The following is a 13,329-nucleotide window of genomic DNA, read 5'->3' as shown; positions in this document are numbered from 1 at the left end:
ATTTGTGTGTCACTGAAGAACATTTGCTTGAATCACTTTTAGGTTTTTAAAAGAAGTTGAGATGAGTAATGCCCTTAAGCAGACAAAATTTAGTAGGATTGTTGTGAATGGGAAAGGTCAAAAGGGAGCTGCGTTGCATTGTAAGTCTCACATTTGCTAATTACCTGGGGATTTCTAGTGACACTTAAAAGTCAGGGTGAGAAAATTAGGGAAGACATGGGTATGGTGAAGGGCCTGCAATGCTTCCACTGGCCTGCTTCATGTATCATGCTAAAAACCACTTTCCCCTGACCTTGGGTTCCCAGCATTATTGGACTACAATCCAGGGGGGATGGGATTTGTAGATAAGAACATAAGAAGAGCCCTACTGGATTGGACCAGGGTTTAATCTAGTACACCATCCTCTTCTCAAAGTGACCAACCATATGCTTATGGGAACACTGCAAGCTGGGCCTAAATGCAGCAGCACACTCTTCACTTGATTCCAACAACTGGTACACAGAGGCATATGGCTTCCAGCAGTGGCAGGAGGACATAGCCGTCATGGCTAGTCGCCATAGATAGCTTTGTCCTTAATGACACTGGACTAGTTCACAAGTCACTGTAAAGCGCAGTTGAGCTTAACAACACATAGAGCTTCTGCACAGGGCTAAAATTTAAGGTGCCTTGCTGCTACCCTGCTTCTCGTGCTACTGCGTTGCTGTGAGCTAAGGCATGGTTTTTGCTTAGCGTTATGTCTGAATCCTGGCTTGTGCTTTGTTTCCCCTAACAAGCTATTTCAATAAGCCAACAACCACCCTTTGGTTACAGCTTGTGGTGTCTTTGGACAGAAATTTCATTTTTTTTACTTAACTAAACTTCTATCGTCTGAATCCGACGATGTGAACTATGGTTGGTTTTAATCAAGTCAACTTCAAACCCTTGGTTATAAATCTGTCTTGTTTAAACAAATCGTAGTTAACATTAACCAGATGTTTGGTCTTGGATGTCATGCTAAACTGTGGTCAGTTGAAAGTGGAACCCTCTGTTTAGGATCACACTGGAGAAGGAGAGGGGTCGTACAAGCCCAAGGTCTAGCGTGGCTTCTGAATGTTGTCACTGTTACCCTATGTAAGGGATATTGACCAATAGCACTGTTTCAAATACTCTGTACTCAGTTGTGGTATTTTTCACTGAGCAAAGGTCACAGCCATATGTCAATCTATGTATATAGTTCTGTGTTTGTTTTTTTCTACAGAGGCTTAATTTTGCAAATGCATGCTTGTTTCTTAACGTCCTCTTGGCGTCCTCTTCCATGGTTGGAGTCTGGCAGAGTTCTTTGGAGATGCAGAAAGCAGAGAGATCCCCCCAGAAGTGTGTGTTGAGAGTCACAGGACAGTGTGAGCTGCCAAGGTAAAGAGTGTGAGGCTGCTGTCAGAGGAGGTAAGAGTTGTTTGAGTCATTTTCAAAACTCTGTGGTGCTTAAGCAGGTGAAACTCTAAGGGCCAAAAATCATACTATATTAGAGTTTGGAGCTTACGATGTGCTTGGTATTAATTCACATAGTGTTACTTCACGCCACAAGATGCTACAGACCTGCTGAGGCTAATAACTAAGCCTAGGAGTGAGGTAGAGAAGCTCTGTGCCCAATCTTGCTATTATGATTTAACAAAGTTAGGTAAAGTTTCTATAAGTATTCAGTAAGTTACTCATAGTTCTTCTGCTTGGTTTTTACCCTCGACCACCAGGGTCCGTTACAATTTGCTTTGTTTCTGTTTAAACTGAAAAGAAATAAAACTTAATAGCTAATGAAAAGTGTATGGTTTTTAAAGGCAATTGTGTTAAATCCATGGCAAGCCAATTCCCTGAGCAGCATGACATATCTGACAATAATTCATGTAATAATAGGTGGTCAGTTGCATGCCAATCCTGTTTCCCCCCTGTCTTCTGGGAGTGTCTGGCAAGAGGGCTAAGTTGCATATGAAAGGGAAGGAATATGAAGATAGGTCTCAGGTGAACTTTTATAAAGTTTTTATATCGCCCTTCGATTCAGAATTTCTAGGCTGGCTTACAGAAAGAGCAAACATGGATTTATTTATTTTTCACATGATTCAGCTAAGCTTTATTTATAGTAATGCTTAAAACTAGCTCTGTGATATCCTTCAGCTCTTAAGAGAACGGATTATACATCTTAACTGGGCTTTTGTAGCAAGAGAAATTGGCTAAGGTTGGAATCCTAACCTCACTTACCTGGGAGTAAACCCCCATTTGAATACAGTAGGACTGACTTCTGAGTAGACATGGTTAGGATTGCACTGTGAGTGGTGAAAGGAAACCGCTGAGCAATTTTGCACCTTTTGCTGCAATATTGAGAATTCTTCTTTTCGGCAAAAGGGATGGGGATTGCACTTTGCATCTTACAGGAAAGTGCCTTCTGATTGCCTCTTATAAGTAGCTGCTGCAGTCTGCAGCAACATGAAGAACCCAGAAAATGGGTTCCTTGGCAAATCCTTTGCCAAAAGCAGGGAAGGCGACCTGATTCTTTGGCAAAAACTGATCTGAGCACTGTTTTTTAGCTAACATTTTACTGAATGCTTTCTGAAATGTCACCTTTTGCTGCAAAATACAAACCCCCATACATATTGGTGCTAGTATACATCCTAACAATGGGTTTGGAGCAAATCAGCCTCATGGTTATCTCTTTGGCTTTTCCAGTTGCTTTGTCTGTTGTTGCTGCCTTCTAGGTGCCTTCCAGGACAAAACCTCAAGCGTTTTGTCACTTTTAGTTTTATTAGTATTATTATTACAAAAAACACCTGTTCTTCCTGAGATGGAATAATAGAATCATAGACATGTAAGGGACCCCTAGTGTCATCTAGTCCAACCCCCTGCAATGCAGGAATCCCAACTAGATCATACATGGCAGATGGCCATCCAACCTCTGCTTAAAAACCTCCAAGGAAGGAGAGCCCACCAGCTCTGTTCCATTGTCAAAAAGCTATTTCTGCCAGAAGGTTCTTCCTGATGCTTAGTAGGAAATGTAGAAATGCACCCTAAAGGTAGCATTTGGGATGTTGCTGCTACTTCATAGTTTTTGCACTTGTATGTGCTGGTTTCAGTGGTCACCTAGAAATTACTTGGAGCACATGTCTATTCAAAAGCAAGGCCCAGGGAGTTCAAATTAGACTTACTCCCAGGTAAGTATGGATGGGACTGAAGCCTTGACGATAAGGTTGGGTCTACTGTGGGGGAGGGACCTGTGGCCCTCCAGATGTTGCTGAACTACAACTCCCATCATCCCCAGCCAACATGCCTAATGGCCAGGGATTAAGGGAGTTCTGGTCCAGCCACCTCTGAAGGGCCGCATGTTCCCCACTCCTGCATCCAGTGGAGTTGATTAAGGAATTCCTAATGACTTTTATTGCACTGCCCCAAATCTTCCTCCTATTACACCTCCAAGACTCTAGTGTCAGTACTATGCTGTTTTAGCTGCTTTCTAAATAGCAATTTGTACATCACCTTTGGATATGCGTGTGGAAGATGTCAAACAAACCAACAAACCATTCCCTTTTCCTAGAGCTCAGGCAGAGGAGAATCAGAGTACTGTAGTTCTTAAGAGTGTTAGATTACAGCCAGTGGGGCCCAGACTAAAATCTGCAGCATTAATGAAACTGGTTGACCTTGGCTAGTCCCTATCACTCCATCTACAAAGCAGAACCATGAATGCCACCGGGGGCCCTGTAGAGAGGGAAGCGTTGGATATTAATGTGGTTAATGATGATAGCTGGGTGTAACTCCTAACCCAGCCTAACCCACTCCTAGCCCATGATACAAACACTCCTTTGTGTGTATTTATCATGACATTCTACTCAAGATGCAAAGTTTGGCTTTTATTAGTAAACATGTAGCTTTCCTGCTTGTGTTTATTGCCCAATGCTGTAGGATCAGTGCTGTTTTCCACATACAAAGCAATTTTAAAGGTTACTGGGGTGAGTTCTGCCACTGTCTACGAGCACAAATAAAGCCTATAAAAACATTGCTGGCAACATTTTTGGACCAAATCTCAATCAATCCATCAATCTCTCCCTGCCCCCTTTGGGTTGGTGGTGGGAAGTTTTTGCGTCAATATTTTATGTGTTTGCCTGATGTACTTAAAAATTCTGAGGGGATATTTGTCAAGGGCATTAAATAAGGTTAAGCTTGATTGAGTGTATATCAGATGTACAAGTGTGATGCTGTAAAATATTAAAGCACAGCTGCATTTTATCTTTTTCTCCCTCATTGGTTTTGATAACTTCTATATTAAGTAGGAATAATCCTGAATGAAATATTTGATGCATATCTCATCAGAATGGAAAAGTAGATCATAAGGTTGTTTTAAAACTTTTGCAGCAACTTAATTTCTATAAACAAGCAGGAAAGATAAAAAATTAATTACTTGATGAAGATGAGTTGTGGGCTTTTTAAACCCTCCTCCTCTTGACTATGATGATGATTATTGAAGGGATACATTGAGGAATGCAAGGGAGGCAGCATTTAAAATACAGTCATACCTCGGGTTGAATGTGCTTCGGGTTGAGCGCTTCCGAGTTGCGCTCTGCGGCAACCCGGAAGTAATGGAGCGCGTTACTTCTGGTTTCGCCACTCACACATGCGCAGACGCTCAAAATGACATTACGCACATGCGTGAAAGCGGCAAAATGCGACCCGCGTAGACGCGCCGTCGTGACTTATGTTGCGTTCAGGATGTGAACAGGGCTCCGGAACAGATCCTGTTTGCATCCCGAGGTACCACTGTAATGAAAGGGAATAGCTACTACAGAACCAGTATGCAATGGAGGGGCATGTCTTTAGCTACACCTGCACCATAGATAAATCCATTATGACTGTCAAGGCAAAGACTCATGGGAACTGTAGTTTAAGGGTGTTTGGAATTGTAGCTTTCTGAGGATCTACTCTCAGCATCCTTAACAAGCTAGATTTGACAGAATTCTTTGTGTGTGTATGTGTGTCATGACTGTTAAGGTGTTATAAGAGTGCCCTAAATGTGTTGTGTGGATGTAACCTTAACCAGGTGCAATCCTGCAGTCTTGCTCCTGATCTCTTAAACATGACTGAATGCAGACATAGCATAATCTGATCTAGTTCCTTCCTAGTTTGTTTAGCTACTCCTGCAATGGGAGGAAAGACGTGGGCTGATAAGTTATTACATGTGAATGCAGTCATTGTAGACCCTGCTCCCAGTAGGTAGACCAATGGTGTGACTTGGTAAAAGCCAGCTCATATATGTATTCTTGGAGCTCTTATCTCAAAGAGACATGGAAAATTCTGAGAGCTGTTTTAGACATTGCAAAGGAGCAGCAAGAGAGGAGGCTTCGATGGCTGAGAAAATCTGAAGAGACTCTGCGACTCAGAGAATTTCCTCTATGTTGTATGTTATCTATGTCCGGGTAACTGAGAATTCCTTGGAGGCTGCAAAATATTGCTTTGCCATTTCTCATCTTCTGCATTTTGAGATTAAAGGTCTTCATAAATCCCAATGTATCCATCTTAAAAGTTGGATACGCTTAATTAAATGCATAATATCCTGCTTTAAAGTTCAAACCAAGTTCATTGTTCTTGCGCAAACCTTGTATCTAAAATGAGGAGTATTAGGAATAGAAATGTGCCGGGTTAGTGTTCTAGCAGAATCTCAAATGTTGTGTTTTCACTTTGCCAGATTAATCAGTGATACCGATGGGCTGCACTAGTTCTCTCTCTCTCTCTCTCTTTCTTTCTCTCTCTCTCTCTCTCTCTCTCTCTCTCTCTGTGTGTGTGTGTGTGTGTGTGTAAAAGCTAAGTATAGTCATTCTTTGAACTTTTGACATACTGGAAGCAGAACATCAAGGGCACATGGTTTCATTTAGCATGCATCAGGAGATTTTTGCCTTTCCAAGAGTAGTATACAACTCAGATCATAAGCAGCTGTTTGCTAATATGACCACAGATAACCTTTCACCTTGGGGAGGAAACTGATATAAATGTCCACCTGTAAGGAATGTGCATTTCACAAGGACTACGGATAATCTTTTTCAGTTTTAATGTGCTAACTACTGGAAAGGAATGCTGCTGACATGGGGAATGTAGTACGACTTCCTTTTTATGTTAACTTTATGTCAAGCACTTTTAAACATGGCCCTTTGCCCATTATCCATCATGTAACGCTGCCTATCGAGCCTCAGATCAATTTATCTTTTAATCTTCAGTTCCCCTTTGACTCGGGCACTTTTCTCTCCATTCCTTTCTACTCCCTGCAAGCATCTGTAAGTTTCCAAAATCACATTTGGTTAATATCACTTTATGGTTGCATTAGCAGGTAATGATAAGGCAAGAACCCTGGGTTCATAAAGCACACCATTCGCATAGCTCGACCTGCTTTCTCCTTTATGCAAGTGGATAAACAAACCCAGGCAGCCAGTAGCTTGGTGATGCATCTAGACCAGAGGTTATCATTTGTTTGTCTGTTTGTTTCTTTCTAACAAGCTAGGATCACAAGCAGCCTTGAAACAAGGTTTATCGTTGGTGTATGAGTATTAGCTTGTTAAATGCCATGAGTCCCCTTCCTGTGTGGTTTACCTGCTTGTGCGAAGGTGGTGGGATGAAGCATAAGCAGTTAGGTTGCATGCATGAGCATGCAGCTCTTACTTGGTATGGCTTACTAAGCCAAGATTCTTGGCTTACCTTCTTATGTGCAAACGCAGCCTTCTTATTTTTCTTCTCCTCAGTGACTTCACTGAATCCAAATGAGCTCTAAAAGGATGTGATGCTTCTGCCACAATGATGTCTCTTCCGTGTTTTAAAATCATAAACAATATTGTTTAAAAAGTGCTAGAGCTTTTATTCTTTAAACAAACATATCCATCTAGTTTAGATATTTTTGCATATGCGATATTTTTATATGTGATCTGTATTGGTCTTGTTTTCTGCCAACTCCCCCCCCCCCCAATAAAATGGTCTGTGATTGACTAACTTCAGTGGCTCCATGATATGGAGAGGGCACGATGGTAAAAACACTGAAAGTCAATATATTAAGAGATGCCCTCTAATATTGATTGGCATCTGCCTCAAAATACTTACAGTGTAAGGTGCTCTATAATTATAACCTATAATTTTTCAAGTGGAGAAGTACAGTTTAGGCAAGAGGTGAGGAACCTATTCTCCAGATAGTTAGACAACAGTTCCCATCATCCCTGACCCTTGACCAATGCTGGCTTGAGCTGATGGGATTTGGAGTTCAACAACATCTGGAGGGCCTCAGATTTCCCATTCTTCTGTAAACAATCCCTAAAATGTTGACTTCCGTACTTCATTGTTTTCTCTTGAGTGAAGCTGTGAATGACCAGGAGACCAGCTTGATCATTCAGCTTTGTCAATAGGCACATTCACAGAATGCTTCTTGTGTGTGTTCAAAATTTATTGTTTGTTGTGTAGAGAGATGTTGTTGAATTTTACTATCTTGGTTTGTTCTGTTCCAGAAGGTAATAAATACTTCCATATATATTATTTTAAATGTGAACATATAACCATCACATTTACTTTGAAGCTTGTTGATGATCCTTACAAACCATGCTTTATTCATCTGTGTCTCTATAGAAGAAGTATTCTTTCAGTTTCTAGCTCTAGTCAGTAACTACATCTTGACAGTTTAATGAGACAGGTTTTTCCATGTAATCCAATGCTATAACAAGAAAGCTCGCTGAAATATAATAACCGATTATCACCTCCATGTGTTTGCAGCACCTATTTCCTGTTGTTGAATTGAAAGCTAAACTAGCTAAGAAGTGTATTAAGAAGAATAGGATCTGGAAATTTGGATGTGAAATAATATCCTAATTCTGCTGATGCTCTCAGTAATTACACCATATTTTTCTCCTACAGTTCCCTAAGTGGTGGAATACTGTGATTTTAATTGATGCTTTGGCAAGAAACCTGAATAGTTTCTAACTATAGTTTCAAGTGATTTTTTTTTTTTTGGTTCTATGTCTACTTTTTAATTTCGAGGTGATTCTGGTGGTTTAAATTGAGTGGTATTTTGATTTTACAGCCCGCCCCCCATGCAAGTGAGAAAACATGTGCCCCTTGTTTTGTATGTAATGCAAGAACTTGGTTTTCTTATAGGTCACTTGCATAATTTTTGAAATGGAACAATCTGACAACTGTAATTGGAATGACCTATTACAAAAGAACCATTATACACATTGACTGCAATCTCACTTTCCCTGTTTTAGGTCTCCCAAAATCGCAGCTAGCACGATGCTACTCTCTTGCAATGCCCCATCATGCATCATGTCTTGATGTCAGAGTTACCAGGCAACCTGGGTGGAGTGCAGAGTTCCCTTATGGGAAGTTAGGTAAGTGTGAACATGTGCCATGTGTATGAAAAATATAATTAACCAAATCTTTTGGAAGGCTAGTGATCTTCATTTGGGCTGTTATGGAAAAGTGGATCTTGGCTGGAATAGACACAATGAATACAAAGTGTTTGGAGCTTTCTACCTCTTTAGGTGGGATGTGGGTGGCGCTGTGGTCTAAACCACTGAGCCTCTTGGGCTTGCCGATCAGAAGGTCGGCGGTTCGAATCCCCGTGGCGGGGTGAGCTCCCGTTGCTTGGTTCCAGGTCCTGCCAACCTAGCAGTTTGAAAGCATGCCCAAAAAGTGCAAGTAGATAAATAGGTACCACTCTGGTGGGAAGGTAAATGGCGTTTCTGTGTGCTGTTCTGGTTTTGGTGTTCCATTGCGCCAGAAGTGGCTTAGTCATGCTAGCCACATGACCCGGAAAAACTGTCTGCAGACAAACGCCGGCTCCCTCGGCCTGTGAAGCGAGATGAGTGCCGCAACCCCAGAGTCGTCTGCAACCGGACTTAACTGTCAGGGGTCCTTTACCGTTTACCTTTTACCTCTTCAGGCAGGTAGGAGTTCCAGTTGCATTGGTATCATTTTGTTGGAGTCTTGACAGGACTATAAGGTCTCTGCTGATGCTGTGTTGCATCTTTTGTACTTGCTGCTTGGTGATGTAGTGCTAAATCAGAAGCGCAAGATGTGTCCCGAAAAGACTGAGCTTCAGAAAGGTGCAGACTGGTCAATTGTGACAATGCAAAACTGACGTCTTAGATTGGATGCGAACAGCTAGGCCTTCCCTGGCTTAAGATCAGTGCAGGCCAAGGATACTGTGCCATGTTTTCTTCACTGTCAGAGTGAGTCTCAAACAGAGTCTTTTGAGAAACTAAGCAGAAAAAATGAATTTTACTTTTTAAAGCTTCTGACTAAAATAACCCTCCATACCAGACAATTGGAAGGTAACCACTGTAATGCCAACGGAAAAAAAACATTGGAACAATGCAGGAAATTACAAGCCTGTTGGCCTGAACAGTCTTTGGTAAATTGGTAGAAATTATTGCTTCAATTTTAGAATTGTTAAACATGAGAAGAGCAAGCATTTTTGAGAACGAATTGACATTACTCTGCAAAGAGGACGTCCTCTATAATAATGTTTTCAGAATTGCTTGAGACTGCCAGTAAACATGTATGTTGGTTATATACTTGGGACTCAAAAGCTTTTGACAAAAAGCTGGTGCCGAGCTATTTTTATTCTAAACATCTGTATGTTTTAAACGAATCTTTATATATATTTAAAGTGCCTTCCATATTAATTTTTTTTTTTAATTCTTTGTTCCCACCCCTTTGTTTTTAGCTGTTCTTTTATCTGTAAGGTGCCTTGAGTCCCTGTTAGGGGAAAAGGCAGCATATAATAATCATCCTTCATGTGTTGTCCACGTGAATGGGCTTCATGCCGTGCTTCTGCCCCTGCCCCTGCCATTGCATAGCTTTCTGCCCCTCAGCCTCTGTGTGTTGTGCCAGGGGAAGTTCCACAGCTCAGTGGTTCCACAGCTCAGTGCATGCAGATGGTCCTAAATTCAACCCTTGGCATCTCCAGGTAAGGCTGGGGAAAAAATCCTCCTTTTTGAAACCCTAGAGGGCCACTGCCAGTTATTCCTGAGCTACGTGAACCAGCGGTCTGACTTTGTGTAAGGTAGCTTCCCTAAGATGCAAGGAAGGAAAAGCCTAATTACGTAGGTTTCACATGATCTGGAATCTGAATGTTTTAGCTGTTCTGGGATCAGCCGGTAATTTATTAAAGAACAGGAAATGAAATGTAGGCGTAGGTGGACAGTTTCTGTAACAAAGAGAAGAAGAAGTGAGCAATTTTTAGATATTTGGTTAGTAAACAGATTCAAATTAGAACTGGCTCCTAACTAGTAGCCAGTTGTCGTGATTGTTGTAGAATGAAATATTCTGTCTTCGTGCACGTCCTTTATCTGAAGGAAAGCGAGGAAGAGACTTAAGCTTGCCATGACATATACTGAGCTGCATTTTGCCATCTTAAGATTGCAGGTCAGGGTGAATGGTCCTGTGTGTGGGATGCGCATACTTAGCCCCCTCCTCTAGCCATCTGCAATGTTCATCATGCAACTACATGCCCAGATAAATGGATCCAGTATCTTGTGCCTCCTGCCAACCTAGCAGTTCAAAAGCACGTCAAAGTGTAAGTAGATAAATAGGTACCGCTCCAAAGGGAAGGTAAACGGTGTTTCCGTGTGCTGCTCTGGTTCTCCAGAAGCGGCTTAGTCATGCTGGCCACATGACCCAGAAGCTGTCTGCGGATAAATGCTGGGTCCCTCGGCCTATAGAGTGAGATGAGCGCACAACCCCAGAGTTGCTCACGACTGGACCTAATGGTCAGGGGTACCTTTACCTTTACCTTTATTTTGTGCCTAAATAATTATGGGCCCTAGAGTAATGGACAAATGAGGAGGAAAAGTATTGTCCTCTATTCTTTAACTGCTTCCAAGAGACAAGAGAGTGGTGATGATATACCACCACAGTGCTCTTGTAACTTTCAAGGAATTTCAGGATCTCTTGTTTTGCATCATGCTGGATGTCAGGGAACTGCCATCGGAACAGGGAAGGGAGGTAGAGGGGCCATTGGGATCCAGGGATCCTCCAAAAGTCTTGCAAAGCAGTTCCTCTTCCTGCAGTGGGGAAAGCCACACCTCCAGTGAGGAAGAGGGAAAGGGATCAGGGGATGCTTCCGGGAGCCCCAGCACCACTCCTGGTCAAGCCGGCCAGGAGGGAAGCACGCCTCTTCCGTTGCCCATCTTGCGCAGAGGGTTAAAGCGCAAAGAAGGAAGAAAAAGGCTGGGGGTGACGAAGTTCTTATGTTGGGGACAAAACCGGAAAAAGCCACTCCCGGATTCTGCTAGCGATTGAGGCAGACATGAACCTTGGGGTTCTGCACTGTAAATAGTTTTTTGCACCAAATAAAACCTGTGCAAGAGCAACCACCCCTGTCATCTGACACTACCTATTTTGCTTTTTTGTCTCAGCAGTTCTGTGTTCTTGACATTTCTGCCTAAATTTTGCTCTTGGAACCATACTGTCAAGCATATCTTTACTGACCAACTCATTCAGGTTACTGAATGATAGTTGAAGCATCTTTCTACAAGATTAAAAAAGCTGTTACTTAGGCTACTTTAGGCAGACAGCAAAGACCATATAATGGTAAACCATAGTTTAGTTTTACATCTACAGAGATCAAGCTTGTGTGCTCCCTTCTCCTCCTCTGGTGCAGCCACATGGAGATGATTGAAAGCATTTGGGTCCGCCCCCCCCATCACTATTCATGGTTTCTTGATATTACTGAACCTTGACAAAGTGTGGTTTATTGAAACAGGCTGACATCAAATCGTCATCCAGAATCTTGACTTGTTAAAATAAACTATGGTTAACACCAGCCTTACTTCCCAATTCAAACATAGCTGAGAATGGAAGTGGCCAATTCCAGTCTTCTTGACTGCCAGACTGGAAGGAGAGAGGGGAGTGTATGGGTCCATATACTAAACATAAACCCTTAATTCTGTTTTAGCATTATAGACAGAATCAGTGACAAGAGGAAATCTAACAAAAATGCTGAATAGTGGGTGCATCTGTGTGCAGTTTTCCTCAGAAAATGAGAAATGAAAACAGCTAGTCCATCAAAACAGTGTGAACACTATGCTATTTGGGTTTCCTCCTCATTGCCCTCTACCTCCCCATTTCATTGAAACAGTAACTTCATTGAGATTGACACTTGGGTATACAAAGAATTCATAGTGAATGAAGAACAGTGGCTAAATGTTCCTTAAATAGGCTCCAGCACACAGGGGTGAAATTCTTGCTGTATTCCATCTTGCTTCTTCTTTGATCACAAACTTGCCGAAGCAATGCTGGTTGACTGTGCAAACAAGCCATATAGAATGTTCCAGAAAAATTCTATTGCTGATGGATACTGGCCATAGTGGCAAGGGCTGACGAAAGTCATAGTCCAAAACATCTGGAGAATACCACATTATTTCCATCAATAATCTTTCAAAGTGAAGGTTAAATCTCTGGTTCCTTGATCTTTGATGCAGTGCTGTCTGATAAAAATATCAACCTGGTACCTCATAAGCCAAGTGGTGAGTCCAATAATTTGGAATTGGTTTCTCCACATCCCTCTTGGAATGGATTGGATGTGTTTATAATAATCTCTGAGCCTATATACATTATTCTGGAGAAATGATGTTTTGTTTATTTGTCTTATCTTTTGTGTGAAATTCCGGGTAGCCCTACATGGGTATCAACGGGGAAATTCTTGGCATCGTTTGCTTCCTTTCTAGGTTTCCTCGTTCATCTCAGTTCTTATGTTTGTACTAGTCGCTGCAGTTGCCTTCATCAGGTCTTCCACCTGTGCTCCATTGTTGTGCTCCACTGTCCGGTACCATTCCCCCCTTGTTATGCTTGGGTCACAGGATCACTTCCTTCCCCCACAGCTTGTGAGAGGTGTTCAAGTTTTTTTAGTTCAGCCTGTTTGTTCCAAGTATGGGGGATTATTTGTGGCAGTCCCAGTTCATCTGCTGTGGAGGCTTTGGGGACTGTTTCCTGTTTCTGTGTTGATGTCCTATTGGCGCCCAGGCTCTGACTCTTCACTTGATATACTAATGTTTTTACAGTGGTACCTTGGTTCCCAAACACAATCCATTCTGGAAGTCCATTCGACTTCCAAAACATTCACAAACCAGGGCGTGGCTTCTGATTGGCTGATTGGCTCCGGAAACAATGCTGACAGCCGAAACGGACGTTCAGCTTCCAAAAAATGTTTGCAAACCAGAACACTTACTTCTGGGTTTGTGGTGTTTGGGGGCCAATTTGTTTGGGAGCCAAGCTGTTTGGGAAGCAAGGTACCATTGTATTTGTTTGTTTCTTTTAATCTACATGTGTAGATTGCCTTGGGAT

The 13,329-nt window shown here is 42.1% G+C and overlaps 1 protein-coding gene across 3 annotated transcripts in view; it reads left to right on the top strand.

Annotated features, from left to right (window-relative positions):
* KIAA1217 overlaps window positions 1–13,329 on the top strand; it is a 356,312-nt gene that overhangs the window by 15,134 nt on the left and 327,849 nt on the right. For 2 of the 3 annotated variants that reach the window (XM_081834625.1, XM_081834636.1), the window contains exon 2: window positions 8,247–8,369. In XM_081834625.1, coding sequence (XP_081690751.1) covers window positions 8,247–8,369 — 123 coding nt within the window. Of the gene's footprint in view, window positions 1–1,252; window positions 1,423–8,246; window positions 8,370–13,329 lie in introns of those variants that run through there. The other variant, XM_081834640.1, reaches the window with a different exon arrangement.

This window comes from Podarcis erhardii, assembly GCF_964252035.2.
Source record: "Podarcis erhardii genome assembly, chromosome: 12".
Taxonomy (NCBI): Eukaryota; Metazoa; Chordata; class Lepidosauria; order Squamata; family Lacertidae; genus Podarcis; species Podarcis erhardii.
Note: the sequence above shows the minus strand (reverse complement) of the source record. Positions and strands in the feature narration are given on the sequence as shown.